Source organism: Eutrigla gurnardus, assembly GCF_963514095.1.
Source record: "Eutrigla gurnardus genome assembly, chromosome: 9".
NCBI classification, from domain to species: Eukaryota; Metazoa; Chordata; class Actinopteri; order Perciformes; family Triglidae; genus Eutrigla; species Eutrigla gurnardus.
In genome coordinates this window covers 19,796,109-19,812,275 of record NC_139923.1, presented here as the reverse complement: position 1 = coordinate 19,812,275, position 16,167 = coordinate 19,796,109, and the positions used below count along the sequence as shown (strand labels likewise).

The following is a 16,167-nucleotide window of genomic DNA, read 5'->3' as shown; positions in this document are numbered from 1 at the left end:
GCCTTTGCACAAAATGTGTTTGCTCATAAAAACACACCTCTATATGTCTGCTGCACCTTGTCACATGCTGCTGTTTTGACTCCACCTGCTTTGAGTGTGTGCTTGATGGGTCGGTGCAACATTTTTAAAAGGTAGTTTTCTCTTTGTCTTTGTCATTGTCTTACATTGAGTCATTTGTTAAATGGAACCTGTGAAACATATTTTTTACTCCACTATTTGGATATTGGTAGGCTATTTTCCTACCAAAACAACACATGCAGATACAGAATCAGAATCAGAAAAGATTTATTGCCAAATTCGTTTTCACATATAAGGAATTTGTCTTGGTCTTCAGTGCGCACGATATTTACAAACAATAAACAGTAAAAAATAAACAATATGAAAGTACTGCAGTCAAAGAACGTAAATCAACGTAAAAAATAAAAATAAGACAATTTCCACACACACAAAAGCCAATCATTCTTGCTGTCGTGCTAAATGCTAATTATGTAATGTCAAGACAATTTATTCTGTAATGTTCACTATTAACCAACAACTCAAAACACAGGGGAATTGTGACTGAACCGAGCAACCGTTGATAGCGGCATACCACGATAAAGCTATTTGAAACAGCGACATCTAGGGGTGTGAATTGGCCTTGCATCTTACTACGAGACGAAACAACAGCACTTTCCATTGTGTTAAATACGATAGAAGCGACTGCGCGCGGTGGATTGAATGAATACAACAGCCTGAATGTGTATGAAAAACATTACACAATGTATTCACACACAAAAAAAGTTACTGTTACAGACATTGATTTTGTGTGTTAATAAAGTTGATTCAAACTGATGACGTCATGGATTCCACGTTGGCCAGGCCGGACGTGGCAGTCGGCAGTAGTCCTGCAACCGGATCAGTTAGTGTAAAACTATCACACGTCGCGGTTGTAGTGGCTGTTATCATTGCTTCTTTTATATAATATATTCAGACATCATCGGTCAGCTATGGGACTCACTATCTCGGGAATGTTTGAACGGCTTTTTGGTAAAAAACAGATGAGGATTTTGATGGGTGAGTGAACGCTGTTTAGGCTAACTAACGTGAGAGAGGGGCACGGTTTTTTTACTAGCTTTAACGTTAGCTACTTTGATGAGCTTTGATGAGCTTTGAAAGGCAGTGTTATCAAACTTTGACAGTATTACATTGGGGCAGAAGTGGAATCAAACCCCAACTTAGCCATTTGATGAATTGTAGTTGCATAATATGTGTACATACATGATTAAACTAGCTTTCCACTACGAGTTACGTTAGCTTTTAACGTTAGCCAAATGTCGGGTGTTTCTTAAAGTTTGAGAAAGGAGTTGCTAACGACTTCTTTATTCGATTTAAAGTTTTAAGTAAAACATAACATTTTATTGACTTTTAATAAAACATGGTGGCTTCAATTGCCAAGTTGGTATTTTTGCCACTTCGTAACGTAACTTTTTATCTAGTTGGGATGTAATTGTTTGTCGTTAGTGATCATTTGAATTCGTTCACTTCAGTTGACTTAACTTCTCTACTTTGTATAACTTGTTATTGGGCAACGCGGTCCAGCTCATTATGACGTTGATGGGCAACTGTCAGCAGGCGGAAGCAGCAGGAGGCGGAGACACACAGCTGCGGTCCAGTCGGACGGTTTCACGCAGCCTCCACATAATTTACAGGAAGTTATAGAAGTAGTTACGTCCGGTTAGATGAAGTCCGTACGGTATCTGTAGTTTGTGATCTCGTTGGGATTGATAAAAGAAAAATGGTAATGTGTGTGTGTGTGTGTGGCATCGGATTCTCTTCTTTCTACTTGTAATGTCTGCACACTCCAATTGCTCGTTTTGATAAGGGCTTTAACCTTTGTTGTTGTTGTTGTTATTATTATTATACGCAACATATGTTTGTTATTGCTATTCTCTCCTGATCACACCCTTTTTCTTGTAGTTGGTCTGGATGCTGCCGGAAAAACAACCATCTTGTACAAATTGAAGCTCGGTGAAGTTGTGACCACCATCCCAACCATCGGTAAGAGACAAACTACTAATCACTTTAAGTCCACATAGGGTGGATTTAATGCAAAGCGTCTTTGAGTATTAAAAATATGTTTTTTTAAAATTGTTATGAGTTTATAATTTAATACACTGCTCAAAAAAATGCTCACATCAGATCTTGATGAATGGATTATTCAAGTTGAAAAAATGTTACTGATGTACATTGTATAATTTGTAAAGAACAAAATGAAAGAGACCAAAATCATCAACCCATTGAGAACTGGATTAAAAATCACACTGAAAATCAAAGTAAATACTTTAATCACAGGCTGATCCAAACTTGATGAATTAATTTCATCATAGTGACTCGGTCCTGGCCTGGGAGATCTCCTCCCAGACCTGGATCAGGGGATCAGTGAGCTCCTGGAGAGTCTGTGCTGATACTTGGAGGCATAGGATTCACCGATGCATAACGACCCATAGGTGCTCAATTGGGTACAGGTCAGGGGAACATGAGAGCCAGTCAACGGTATCGGTGCCTTCCTCATCCAGGACCTGCCTACACTCTGCCCACATGAGGCCGGGCATTGTCCTGCACCAAGAGGAACCCAGGGCTGCTCTGAGGAATTCATCCTTGTACCTACCAGTAGTCCAGTACTGTTGGTTATGACATGGAGGTCTGTGTGACCCTCCAAGAATATGCTTCCCAGACCATCACTGACGGTGGTACAGGCAGCAAATCTTTCACCACAGGTTCTCCAGACTCTTTCACGCCTGTCACATATGCTCAGTGTGATCCTGCTCTCATCAGTGGAGAGAACATGGCTCCAATGGCAGTCCTGCCAATTCTGGGGTTCTTTTGCAAATGCCAATCGAGCTGCTCGGTGCTGGGCTGTGAGCACAGGTCCCTCGAGCCCTCATGCCAACTTTAATGATTAGGTGTTCCCTTCATTTTTTTGAGCAGTGTATATACCTCAACACCGTGGACTCATTTAACTTTGTGTGCAATGTTATTAACATCTGTCCTTTCTCTTTGATCTGTGAAGGTTTCAATGTGGAGACAGTCGAATTTAAAAACATCAGCTTCACTGTATGGGATGTGGGTGGCCAGGACAAGATCAGACCTCTCTGGAGACATTACTTCCAGAACACACAGGTATGAGTGTGACTGCCCCACTGCTGGGGGACTACTTTGGTTTCATAATGCAAAGCTAAGAACATGTTTTATATAAAAACGTCTCAGATCACCACATAAAACTGGTTCAGTCCAGTACTTAAACCTGTACTAATGTCGTCAAAGTATGATGCTGAAGCTTCACCAAGTAGACCAGACTAGTTCCAAAGCAGCCACAGATGCAGCTTGGCTTGATATTATCTCATGTATTTAACACATTAAAAATATATATTTCTGTTGAATGTATGATTTTTTTTTCTGGCTAAATCAGTGCCGTCAGTAAAAATAGATGACTGTAATATTCACATCTCAAACTACATGCTTATACTCTAACATATTACTTATTTTTTAAAGGTTTTTATTTTATTCAATGAAGTTATACAATACTGTTGTACTATATATATAATATATATATATATGGGTGTGGGTCTTAGATCAAATTCAATAATTGGCAATTTCCCAACATCCTACATTGTAAACGCTAAATCCCATTTTAATCTCTGTCTATAAATCTACTCACTAAATTAAATACTCCCTGTATGGAGTGTTTTAAAGATTCATCCGTGGTTTATTTTCACAATTACTTAATGCATTTTTATGTCCAAAAAATGCCAGAAAATTGTGAAAAAATGTCCATCACAGTTCCCCAGAGTCCAAGGTCAAGTCTTAAAATGTCTGTAGAGTTATTCAGCTCACAACTGCAGAATATCAAAGAAAGCAGCAAATTATTCATATACAACTAAAAATGAATGTAAATGTTTTGATTATCAAAATTGTTGCCGATGTAATTTTCAATGATTATTGTACTAATTGTTGCAGCTCTAAAATTGAAGAAATGGAAACTCACCATTTTGCTACTATTTTATCTAGGGCCTCATCTTTGTGGTGGACAGCAACGACAGAGAAAGAGTGGCAGAGTCTGCAGATGAGCTCATCAAGATGGTATGTATTTAATATGTTCCGTTCAGCAGTGTTCATTTTGGCAATTATTGTAGATTTAGTCTTACTCTTCAGGTGAAAATGCTAACCCTAACCCTAATTAGTTTTAGTCACATCATTATCCTTCATAGTTTTAGTCTGTTTTTTTCTAGTAGTAGTTTAGTTACTAGATTGTAATCAAATTTGAGTCATAACTTTGTAAAATTCTTTCTTTCTTAATGATTTTAGCTATTTTTTCTAGTCTTAGTCCTGTGTTAAATGTCTGTGGGACTCCCTAACTCATCCTATACCATAGATTTTTATTTTTTGTGTTTGTTTTTTTTATTTTATGGAGCATATACTACGTATACTACAACCGGCATTTTGTTACGCAACCCGCATGACAGTACGAACCTTGCAACCTTGTATCTTATCATTGTGTGGTGACAAACAGATTGAATGATTAAGAATGCGGCTTTGCTACCTGGAGTCCTCCTGACTTTCGCATTAGGAGTGCATGGCTGCACCCACTGGCCTGTAATGAGAGCCAATCTGCCAAACATGCAAAAATATGCAGCAATCAACCACCTGAGCTCAACCGAAACCGCAAACGTGTATTATAATAACACAGTACAAGTAAAACCCACTGAGCGCCGCAGTATGTGTGGTTTAGAGAGAGAGGGGAAGAGAAGGCATTTTTGGAGGGACAGAGAGGGGGTATGCTGCATCTTTTTACGTCGCATTTACATCAAAGTAAAACCTATATTTGTTCATTTGGAAAATCGAAATGTGTCAATATATCCAAAAAGAGAAATCATTGGATAATCATGCTGACTTTTTCTTAGCACATTAAAATAGAGTTACCCAATCGTCTTAACCCTCATATTATAATTACCTTGTGCTACATCAGTGTTACTTACATAGCCTGTTCATTACAGTAGGTGTGGTCACTTCTTGATGAGTCACCCAAATATTCTTGTGAGAGCAAAGAAAAGAAAATGGACTCAATGAAATGCCACTTCACCAGGGCCAAAATGTTTGTAACAGTGCCTGGCACTTTTTTTTATTTGTTTTTACAGATTAGTTCATTGTATAATCAGCTCACATTGTCAGTCATTTTTTTTTCTTTCCATTACGTTGCCTGTATTTTTTTATTTAAACCTTTAAGTGCTGTAAGTTTTTTTTTTTTTTACGTATATTTTCTGGGGTTTCTTTGCTTTATTTGGCAGAGGACTCGCATACAACAAGGTTTTCCTAACTACTTTGATCTCGAAGGAAAACATCATGAAGTCAAGCAAAGATGTGAAAGAATTCATAATGACTTAGGAAAAGACAGCTGTGGTGCTAAGAGAATGTGACTGCACTTTCACTAAGCTACGTAGTTATGCAGCGGTGGATGGAATTAACCCAAGTCTGTTGTGGTGAAACTACAGTGTTCTGAAGATGGACTACTTAAAGCACATCTTAGGGCTTTTGTTTTGTTTTAATTGTTCTTGATGAAGAGAGAGCGAATGGGGCCCCCTGAGAAAGGACGCTGCACCCAGCTTCTTTTATCTCAGTCCTGCACCTTTACATATTGTATACAAACTTCCTAAAGTACTCATGACAAACAAGAAATGTCACTCTATGGATGCAATGTTTAATTTTAATTCATTTGTAGTTTTTAGCCCTAATATGAACTCTTGTAGCTGATGTTCCAATCTTTTCTTGCCCCTCTAGTTGAATGAGGACGAGTTGAGAGAAGCCGTTTTGCTGGTGTTTGCTAACAAACAGGACCTTCCCAATGCCTTAACTGTCAGCGAACTCACAGACAAACTCAACCTACAGGGTCTCCGCAACAAAACCGTAAGTAATGTGAACAACCACGCTCCTGCAGTAAGATTCACATCTGTAAGCATGTGCAGAGTTGCATTCATATCTTTCAGATATCTAATTTACACCATACAATCTCTGACCCCACAGTGGCACATTCAGTCAACCTGCGCCACCCAGGGCCACGGGCTCTATGAGGGACTTGAGTGGCTTTCCAAAGAGTTGTCCAAGAACTAAAGAAGGCACCGCTGGACAGATGACAAAGGAAGAGACTAAACACCACAGGACAGGAGAGACAGACATTCAATCCAGGATCAATTGGGTTTCTAGCACCAATGTTCACGTTGAGGACGAGGCTGGTGGACTTCATGTAATCATCTTTGGAAAATTTTAATATTACTTTTTTTTCTCTTTTTATTATCAATAAGGTTACCATATTATCTCTTGACATAGTCTTTATTTGTATCCTCCTGTTCCCCAAAAATCTACTACATGGCAACAACTTGGTGTTATGATGAGCAAACGGCCCCTTCGGGCATTTCTATGGAAACCGTGCCTGGGAGTACTGGGAGTTGTTTTCCCACTTGACAATTATGCTCCTGTCTACGCAGCATTTAATTTATAGTAATCGACCACTTGTATAATTGTTGGACTTACTTCTAACCATAACTGAGCGCAAGTATTGAGCCTGACGGACAACTTGTTCGTCTCCCCAGTCCCTTTGTGGATATTTGACTCCCTCACAGACCTGACCCTTTGCTCTTTACTGCTAATGTCTCACGTCAACTCATTTCTGTAGAATGAGATTAATGAGGATGGATTATATTTCACAGATATATTCTGTTGGTAGTGTGGAACCACGTGGCCTCCCACTAAACTGATCCAAAAAGGAACATTGTGCCTTCTGGTCCCTCTTAACGCAAATCTGAGTAATCCTTTTCACATCTCATTCTGAAAGTCATGCTTCCTCATAAGATGCTTTGGTGACTTTACTTTTTGCTTTTGAAAGTCAGAATAATGCAATAAGACACTCACTTTGTTCTGCAATGTATGCTGAGTTGCATCAGAACCACACTAGTGTGAGTGTACATCTTTACAACTTCACTATGAACCAAGTTTTTTTTCCTATTTACTTCTTTCCTTTTCTAATAACCACCGTGCATGAAAAAGGATTTAATTAAAATTTCCAGTTCTTTCTGACACTAACAGAAAATGATTTTTTACCCTAAAAGGAGGAAGGAAGTGTCTATTCAGTGTTGACACATGACCGATGTCTGTGTGACGCTGTGAAGTAGCATGTTTTTGATGTTGGAGTTGTACTGTATGAAGGCAAATACTTGTAAACAAAAACATCCCTGCACATCAGTTTATTTTTGTGTATACATTCCAACCTATGCTTGCAGATACTAGAGCTGCCACTCTTAAAATGATTCCCGAAATATATTTTACATAAAAAGCTCTGAATAAAGATGATGTTTAAAACAAAAGTGTGTTTGGGTTTCAACTCTTGGGAACAAATAAATCTAAATATGTTGAAAACATTTTGTGATTACTGTATTCAAGGAAGGAAAAATCAAATCAGGTTTACACCATTTTCAAATGTTTCATAACAACTGGCATCTTCTATCAGGAACTGTGATAAGAGGAAGTTAAAAATGTAGCTCTGTGACTTAAGACAGATCTTGGAGTGTCCAGTTATTACTCCCTTTCATACCACTACTTTTTTTTTTGTCATATTGAGGTCGGTGGAAACTCAGGAAATTAAGCAACAGCAAATGTGAAGTTAAGAACAAAGCCCATAGATGCAAACACACAATCAGACATTTATCTTTATAGAGTTTATTTATTTTTTATTTATTAAGTATAATAAAGAAAGTACACTACAAAAACATTAAGGTGTGCATGGAAAAGGCCTGTTAGTCCTTAAGATGAAGACATTAAGAGGAATAAATGTAATGTTCTTTAGGAAGTCAGGATTTTAATAGTTTTTCTAAATACCTTTAGGGTTGTTCTTCCTCTCATCCACTGTATCTTTAAATCTGTTCTGATAATATTAAGCCACGATAGATGAAAAACATTAAATTGTTCTTGCATCTCTGCATCACAATCACAGTAAAATCATATCTGAAGGTTTAGCTGATGCCAAGTAATTAGAACGTTCATATGGCGTCTATAGGTGGAAGTATAAGCATTATATAATTGGCTTGCTATCATGTTTGAATGTCCATCCTAAAGTATTTATGACAGCTAATCAGGCTTAGTGGAGCTGGGTCATCACTGTGTGTGTGTGTGTGTGTGTGTGTGTGTGTGTGTGTGTGTGTGTGTGTGTGTGTGTGTGTGTGTGTGTGTGTCTGTAAGCAGCAGTGTGGGTCAGCATAGAGGAGCACATGTTTGTTCTGCTTATTTCAGTACCCTTTTTCTTCAGTTTCCTGCACTATCGAAGCCTGGGAATACATTAAATGGGATTTACAGCTTCACTGACTAACATAATAAAAAAGGTACGTTCTTACTAATTGCATTATATTTTAAATATGTATTTTATATAATATTATATAATAACTATTCTGGATAAGTTAGTATTTTCTATATCCTATCCTTTATTATTTTTTTATTGTTTTTGCTAACTGAACTTCAGTATTGAAATGCTTGCCTACGAGGCTAAATTACAGCAGAAATGCAAATAACTCTACAAAAATCTTCAGTTTAGCAAACTGTGTTTTTGTCCAAACCTCAATTACAGTTTGGCAGCGTGATATCTCAGGCTGATCTAGGCCCTGTTGCAGGATGATGCCGACTTTGATACCAGTACCACAGCCTTCCTACTCGCAGGCCAGGGAGAACCTGGTGAAGGCTATCCCACCCAAGCTCCTCTGCCTGCTGGCCTGTGGAGGAATAGATTGCCGCTATGAAGGACCAGAGTGTTGGAAATTAAATCAACAGGTCATCAGAGGCCTTTTCTCCTCCTGGTGAGACTCTAGATGTTGCTGTGTTTTATATGCTGAGTAAAAAAATATTAGAAAAAGTGGCAATTTCCTGATTATGAACTTCTTGCTGGTGCAGGGTGACAGATGACATTATTGCCATGGCACGACCATCAAATCATCTAATTGAGAAGTACAATATCATAGAACAATTTCGAAGGTAATCATTGTTTTTTTAATTATTCGTGCACTGTTTGTGCTCATTGTATGTGTATGACACATGAGCAGTTGTAGGAATTATGAGCCTTCTTAATAGGTGTGACAACATTATTGTACATCTCCCTGTAAAAATCAGGTGGGAAAACTTTTCTAGATGAGAAATGTGTAAAATAAAATGCTACTTTGATTAGATAAAATAAGGATAATTAATCTGACCTAATTTAATAATAAATCACATTAATCAATTCATACAAAATTGCCTTTTTTTTAATGCTTTATCAAGAAACAAATGCAGCACTAGTGCCAACATTTTCCTCATAATGAAAAAAACCTGACTTTTTCCCAGGTTGAAGATCAGATCAATCATCAACATGCAGATCCACGGAGAGCATGCTCACTGTGGACCCCCCCTAGACCCGGAAAGTGGTTTCACCTACTCTCCACAAATCTTCATGGACAATGACAGTGAGATCTCGTTACAGTAAATACACAACATGGAAAACTGTACCATTGACATCGTGGGAAATGTAAATAAACAGGAACAGATAAGGTTGAACAAATAATATTAGAGACAGTTGTAGCATGTACTGTGTTTCTACATTATGAAATTGTCTACTAACAGAATTGGTCCTTACTTATGTCCATTATGATCCTACCTGCATTAATGTGAGAACATATCTGTACATTTGCAGTTTACTTTTACAACTTTGGGATGCAAGATTTCGGCGTGTCCTCTCTCGTCAGTATAATTGATGCGGTGAAGGTTTTGGCCTTTGCAGTGAGGGAAGGGAGAGTGGCTGTGCACTGCCATGCAGGTCTGGGCAGGACAGGTAGGAATCCTGTATCTACTGTTCATAGGAACACATGTCACGTCTCATGTATATTCAGTGTGTTCCCTTGTATGTTTTTACTTCCCAACAGGTGTCCTGATAGCCTGTTATTTGATTTACACTTTGCGCATCAGTCCAAGTGAGGCCATACACTACGTACGGATCAAACGGCCACGCTCCATCCAGACCCGGTCACAGCTCAGCCAGGTGTTTGACTTTGCTCGCCTGCTCGGCACGCAGCTGGTCCAATATCCAGACCACAACCTGCGGCATGGAAACCCTTTCACCCTGCAGCACTACCTAAACCGACAGGCAATACTGTTGCATGGTCAGGAGGCACGCACCCTCAGACAAACACCCAAGGTCAGGACTTTCATGGTACTGCATCAGCGCTTTGTCATGGACACGCCTGACTGCACAGGCGTACCTCCTCTTCGTTTTTGTCCTCCCATTAGGTGGTGTACCTCCTGTGTGTGCATCTCTCCTGCTTAGCCGTCGGTCTCCCTGCGCCTCCAGAGATCCAGGCTGAGCTGGAGAAGAGGTCAGTGCTGAGGACCCTGCACAGAACTGTGAGGGAGACTCTGGTGGCCAAACAGTACTTGCCCTTACTGAGGGAGGGTCGCAAGGGGTCCTGGGTGAGCTCAGACTCGGTGTCCTCCTGGGACGAGCCACTGGGATTCTTGGAGAGGAAGAGAGAAGTGCTGCTGGACAAACACAGCTACAGTGACTCTGACCTCAGCAAGATCACAGTAAATGAGGTCCAATTTTTACATTATTCATCCACATTTACATCAAGTTTCTGAATGTCTTCTGTAAATTCAAACTGGCCTTTGAGGTTGTTTTTTCCCCCTCTGTTGTATTCTGTCCTGAAGGATCAGGAGTTGAGTCCATACTGCACCCCAGCACTTGGAAGTGAGAGACAGTGGTGTGTACAGGATCTGATACGACCTGATCTGAGATCAGGTACTCCAATGCTTGCCACAGTTTCACCGGGCCACAGGACCACCAAACAGGAATCTCATACATGCAACATCCCAACATCTAGCATGACAACAAGCAACAACTGTGCTAAGAGGCCTAAGTGCACTGCTAAAAAGTCTCTTCCCAAATACAGCTCGAACATTGAGGTATGTGATTCTTGGTATGAAAATAAATAAAGCTAATAAAGAAAGCTTTGATGTGACTGCTTCAAACATTTTGATATCATATAAAGCTGTGCAGATATCCACATAATCCAAGCCCAACTTCAGTCGCCCGTGCTGTTGCTAAGGCGATGGCAGACCAAAGTCCTCCAGGAGAAACCATCCTACAAAGATCGGCTCTGCTACAGGTGAAAAACACTGGTGCATACCTGGCTTTACATCAGAGCACAGCGCTTTGATTTGAGGTCTAAAGCCTCTGAACTTACCATCACTCACTCTGTTAACAGGAAGAACTGAACAGTAGTGACTGTGGCTGGGCTCTGCTGGTCACTGAATCAGATCCTCAGGTTCTCAGTTGTCTGTTGTGGACCTGGATGGACCATCTAAGGGTCAGTGGCATCAAACAATATTATCATTTAGCCTTTACATTTTGATTGTTCAGTTTTAACTTCCCCTACCGTGGACAATATATTTTTCTCAGTCCCATCTTTCTTTCTTCCAACCTCATCCAGGAGCCTGTTCTCAGTGCAGAGGATGTAGACAAGTTGAGTTGTGGAGCAAACAACAGGAAGCCTCTCAGTGTGCTCAAGAAGGTAAAGAATGATCCGTTGAGAAACCTTCACACTCTAGGGTAGAGTAGAGTAGAGTAGAGTAGAGTAGAGTAGAGTAGAGTAGAGTAGAGTAGAGTAGAGTAGAGTAGAGTAGAGTAGAGTAGAGTAGAGGGTTTTTATTTCAAACATGTCAAAATGAATACAGAAAGTGTCATACAGAAAACACAATATTACACAACTAGAAGGCATAGAGATATATGAAAATATCTCTAAGTCTATTTTTTAGGCAAGTAAAGTTTTTTAAAACATACAATTTTTTTCTTGTGTATTCGTAAAAGATATGCATTATAGTTTCTTGCATATTCATTTAATTTGACCAAAAAATATATAAAAATATTGAGATATTTTAGTATCCAAACTATAAATTAATTCAGAATTGAAAAATAATAACAAAAAAAGTAAATAAACCTGAGTGGGGGAAAAAACAAAAACAGGAAATTGAGAAAGTAAAAATTACAATCAAAATAAGAAAACACCAATAAACAAAGAACATTAATGATAAACTCTTTATTTCGACATTGCAGCCACAGAGACACACGATCTACTGTCTGCTGAGCTGTGTGAGCACTGTGACCAGCCTGTGTCCACACAGAGAGGACGCAGTGCTGCAACGGCTGATGCAGGTCCTTACAAGGGTAAGATACATGTGGACTTATAGTATGTAAACATACATAACTGCAGTTCTATTAAAACACCCCTAGGGTGTGCTATTGAGTTCCATAATAAGTCTTTGTTTTAATCAACAGCGCCCCCAGGAGGAACTGGGAAGCCTTGCAAAATTGATGGCGGTCCTGAAGGAGAGTATGAGAGAAACCTTCCACAACTACACACACCTCAGGAGGGCCTGCAGCACCAATGCTACACTTTGAAGAGCAGAGTCCATATCTGAATACAAAAGTTAACTAAGCAGTTTTCTGGGCAAAATCACGGTGTAATAGGTCCTTTTTACAGAAGATATTTTGTATTTCACAGTAGGAAACACAGTTGTAAATTATAAATAATAATTATAGCTAAATTCTATTTAGCTTATAACTATGTGCTTTTCCTACAACGACCAGTTCAAATGTCTGCTGCAGATCAGGACAGGTCTTCGTCTTTTTGGAGGCCGTGGTGAGATTTGACTTCTGTAACCCCCTTTCAAATCTTACTGATCCCATCCGATTACATTCTATATTTTTATTTAGATCCATCAAATAACTTGCCACAGCCTAAATTGAGTTTAACTGCTGTCTCTGGCGCTAATATGTTGTTTTGTGTTGTGTTCTTACTTTCACACATAACCCCTCGTTCAGGGCAATAGATGCTCAAAAATATGCAATCCCTAAAAAAGTAACATAAGAAGTCTTACAGATGTTTTGTATTTCCATCCCTATCCTTTTTAAACAATCATTGCCCTTTTATGAACAATTGGTACAACGTCAGTAGATAAAGAAGATTGATCCCTCAGACCCACCTCATGTATCAGGACACCACAATTAAATAAGTTGTGATTTTTTTTTTGTCCCAGGCCTAATTCATGTATGACATGGGCCAGTCCTTATTGACGTTAGAATTCAACAATGATACAGTTGTAAATTAATGTCAAATTTGTATAGTATGTAAGCTACAGTACGAGGTTACGAGGTTAAATCCAAACAGTGTGTCCAGAGTGTGATGCTGTGGCCTGTTTCAGCATTTCATGCATAATAAATCATTTCCAACATCTGCATATTGATATATACGCAATAATTTCCAACATTAGATTAGATTAGATTAGATTAGATTCAATTTTATTGTCATTGCACAAGTCACAGGTACACGGCAACGAAAAGAAGATTGCATCCAACCAGAAGTGCTTTAGCAGTAATAATAAAAATATAGAATATACAGTATTGACATATGTAAATGCTATTGCAACGGTTGAATGGTTATAAACAGGCGATAATATGGAATTAGGGTATTTACAGGTTATAAATATAATAAGTGTATACAATATAAATTAGCTAGCGTATATGTACAGTAGTGCATGGAGATTAAGCAATGTAACAATATATACATAGTATATACAGTATATAATATGAACAGATGAGGTTACATGATAAGAGTGTGTCAGGAGGCAGAGTTCAGGAGAGTGACAGCTGTTGGGAAGAAGCTATTCCGGAACCGGGTGGTTCTGGTCCGGAGGCTCCTGAAGCGCCTCTTAGAGGGTAGGAGGGTAAACAGTCCATGGGCAGGGTGGTAGGAGTCTTTGGAGATGGTCCCGGCCCTTCTGAGACACCTCATCCTGTAGATGTGCTCCACAGCAGGAAGTGGTGCTCCAGCGATGCGTTGGGCGGCTTTCACCACCTTCTGCAGTGCCTTCCGGTCCGTGACAGAGCAGTTCCCGTACCAAACCGTGATGCAGTTGGTCAGGATGCTCTCGATGGTGCAGCGGTAGAAGTTCACCAGGATGTCTGAGCTACACTACATTACGCTACATGCTACACTATGACTTTTTTCTAACTTTTATCAACATGCTATACTGTGACTTTTTTCTCACTTTTCTGCATACTATACTATGACTTTTTTATGACTTTTTTCAACATGCTATACTATGACTTTTTATGAATTTTTTCAACATGCTTTACAATGATTTTTTTCCTACATGCTATGCTGTGACTTTTTCGACATACTATACAATTACTTTTTATGACTTTTTTCATGTTATGCTATGACTTTTTTGGACATGCTATACTATGACTTTTTCAGGCGGCCCAAGTGTTAAATTAAATTAATTAAATTCTGTCTGAATCGGTTCAATTTCTTTTCTTAACATTTGCACTTATTTTTCAAAAGAAACTATTCAAAATTCAGAAAAAAGTTATATTATAGCATATAAAAAAGTCATAGAATATGTCGGAAAAAAGTCTGAGAGTAGCATGTAAAAAAAAAAATACATAAAAAAAATACATTTATAGCATTTCAAAAAAAGTCAACTCTGACATTTTTTGTCAAATTTTGACCAAAATCATGCAATTTTTTCGAAAAATTTGGCTTTGGCTTTTTATCACTGGTTTGGATTTACTATACTCAGATTGTGCTGGGCATATGATACCATGGGAAATTATGACTTTTAAAAAAACATTTTTACAACATTCTATGAATTTTGTCAACTGACTTTTTTTTGTAAAATTTTGACAAAACATTAAGTTTTTTCCCCCAAAACTTTCAAAATTACTTTACCATGACATTTTTATACCATATCATACTTTGACTCTTTAATGACATTGTTAATAAAAACTCAGTTGGGATATCAGCCTATGAACACTTTGTCTCTAGAGTCTTTGTCTCTTCTACACCATTTCAATTTGGGGAGAGTCAATACATTGATCTGGTTCATTATCACTTTTTGCTGTATTTGGCTGCGTAAAATAATTTTGTTACGACCATCGTTGCCTTAGAAACCAAGCCCTTTTGGGGATTTGTGCCAAAGCTTCTTTGTCTACAAGAGATCAGAAGGAGAGGGGATCAGTCTGGATAGTGTGGACACACTCTCTCTCACACACTCACACACACACACACACACACACACACACACACACACACACACACACACACACACACACACACACACACACACATACACGGTTTGTTCTTAGATAGGGGATGTGTTAATGCACATGTTGGACTGAGTTGGAGCTCACAGTGTTGGAAACTGAGCTTACAAGGTATTACTGCAGACTGCTGAGTCACAGACAAGCACACACACACACACACACACACACACACACACACACACACACACACACACACACACACACACACACACACACACACACACACACACACACACACACACACACACCTATACACACACACTCAGCCCTTTAATTAAGGCCTGAAGCCACCTTCACATACAGAGTATTACTTTAATCAGGTTCAGTCTCTGAGCTTCTCATCTGTGTTCTTTTTCTATGAGGGAAATGAAGAGAGTAGGATCACTGCAACCAAAGCGGAGCCAGATTACCACTCTGAATGATTTCCTTTACTTCTTTGGACATTTGTAAATCAAGGGACCCCATGAAGATTGTAGCTGGGCTGGCTGACCCGAAGCTGGTTACAAAACTACACCCTTTGATATCTGATATTACAATCAAAACATATGTCACAAGATCCAGGTCACGTTAAAAGCTTTGGTTCCCAACCGTGTAATACATACAAGGAAATACTGAGCCTGGAGAAGTAAAGCTACCCCAATATTTCACAAGAAAAAAAAAGGGAAAATAATAAAAAGTGACGTTTTTTTTTAATTTTCTTTCATGCCAGTAATTGTCAGATGAATCAACTTCAAATCTCAAAAAACAGCTGTAAGGAGAGCACATACACACTACTAGGATACCACCATCAATTCATATACTACCATGTGATCCCTTATTTTTTTTTGTTTTTATTGAGATTGAATCCGGTGTTGGGTTAAATGTCAATTTTTGCAGTTAGTTTGACGAATGTCACAAGAACATTTTCTGCTGATATATTTTTTAAAAGGGCATGTGTGAATAAATCTAGTTTCACAAAGCTG

At 38.8% G+C, this 16,167-nt stretch overlaps 2 protein-coding genes across 4 annotated transcripts; both read left to right on the top strand.

Annotated features, from left to right (window-relative positions):
- Positions 1–874: 874 nt before the first annotated feature.
- LOC311019206 (ADP-ribosylation factor 4-like) lies at positions 875–7,394 on the top strand. Its single transcript, XM_084018471.1, has 6 exons — positions 875–1,053; positions 1,957–2,037; positions 3,050–3,159; positions 4,048–4,119; positions 5,815–5,940; positions 6,058–7,394. The coding sequence occupies exons 1-6, from the start codon at positions 987–989 to the stop codon at positions 6,142–6,144; spliced, it is 543 nt and encodes a 180-aa protein (XP_083874597.1). The 5' UTR covers positions 875–986; the 3' UTR covers positions 6,145–7,394.
- Positions 7,395–8,265: 871 nt separating this feature from the next.
- Positions 8,266–13,362, top strand: LOC311018381 (protein tyrosine phosphatase domain-containing protein 1). Of its 3 annotated transcripts, none has more exons than XM_084017317.1 (13): positions 8,266–8,405; positions 8,691–8,873; positions 8,968–9,048; positions 9,394–9,512; positions 9,740–9,877; positions 9,969–10,240; positions 10,333–10,635; positions 10,750–11,004; positions 11,091–11,207; positions 11,307–11,408; positions 11,532–11,612; positions 12,155–12,265; positions 12,377–13,362. In XM_084017317.1, exons 2-13 carry the CDS (start codon positions 8,692–8,694, stop codon positions 12,497–12,499), a joined length of 1,884 nt encoding a protein of 627 aa, XP_083873443.1. In that variant the 5' UTR covers positions 8,266–8,405; position 8,691; the 3' UTR covers positions 12,500–13,362. The 3 variants fall into 3 exon arrangements, with proteins under 3 accessions (XP_083873443.1, XP_083873444.1, XP_083873442.1); XM_084017318.1 differs by having other exon boundaries at positions 8,648–8,873; positions 10,333–10,626; XM_084017316.1 differs by having other exon boundaries at positions 8,648–8,873.
- Positions 13,363–16,167: the final 2,805 nt, after the last annotated feature.

What these genes read in the sequence shown, in the direction of transcription:
- LOC311019206 (XM_084018471.1), top strand. Translation starts at nt 987, where the DNA reads ATGGGACTCACTATCTCGGGAATGTTTGAACGGCTTTTTGGTAAAAAA. An exon ending in GACCACCATCCCAACCATCG is followed by an intron (nt 2,038 to 3,049) that starts GTAAGAGACAAA and finishes TGATCTGTGAAG; the next exon opens with GTTTCAATGTGGAGACAGTC. An exon ending in CAGATGAGCTCATCAAGATG is followed by an intron (nt 4,120 to 5,814) that starts GTATGTATTTAA and finishes TTGCCCCTCTAG; the next exon opens with TTGAATGAGGACGAGTTGAG.
- LOC311018381 (XM_084017317.1), top strand. Translation starts at nt 8,692, where the DNA reads ATGATGCCGACTTTGATACCAGTACCACAGCCTTCCTACTCGCAGGCC. An exon ending in AATACAGCTCGAACATTGAG is followed by an intron (nt 11,005 to 11,090) that starts GTATGTGATTCT and finishes TATCATATAAAG; the next exon opens with CTGTGCAGATATCCACATAA. An exon ending in AAAGATCGGCTCTGCTACAG is followed by an intron (nt 11,208 to 11,306) that starts GTGAAAAACACT and finishes CTCTGTTAACAG; the next exon opens with GAAGAACTGAACAGTAGTGA.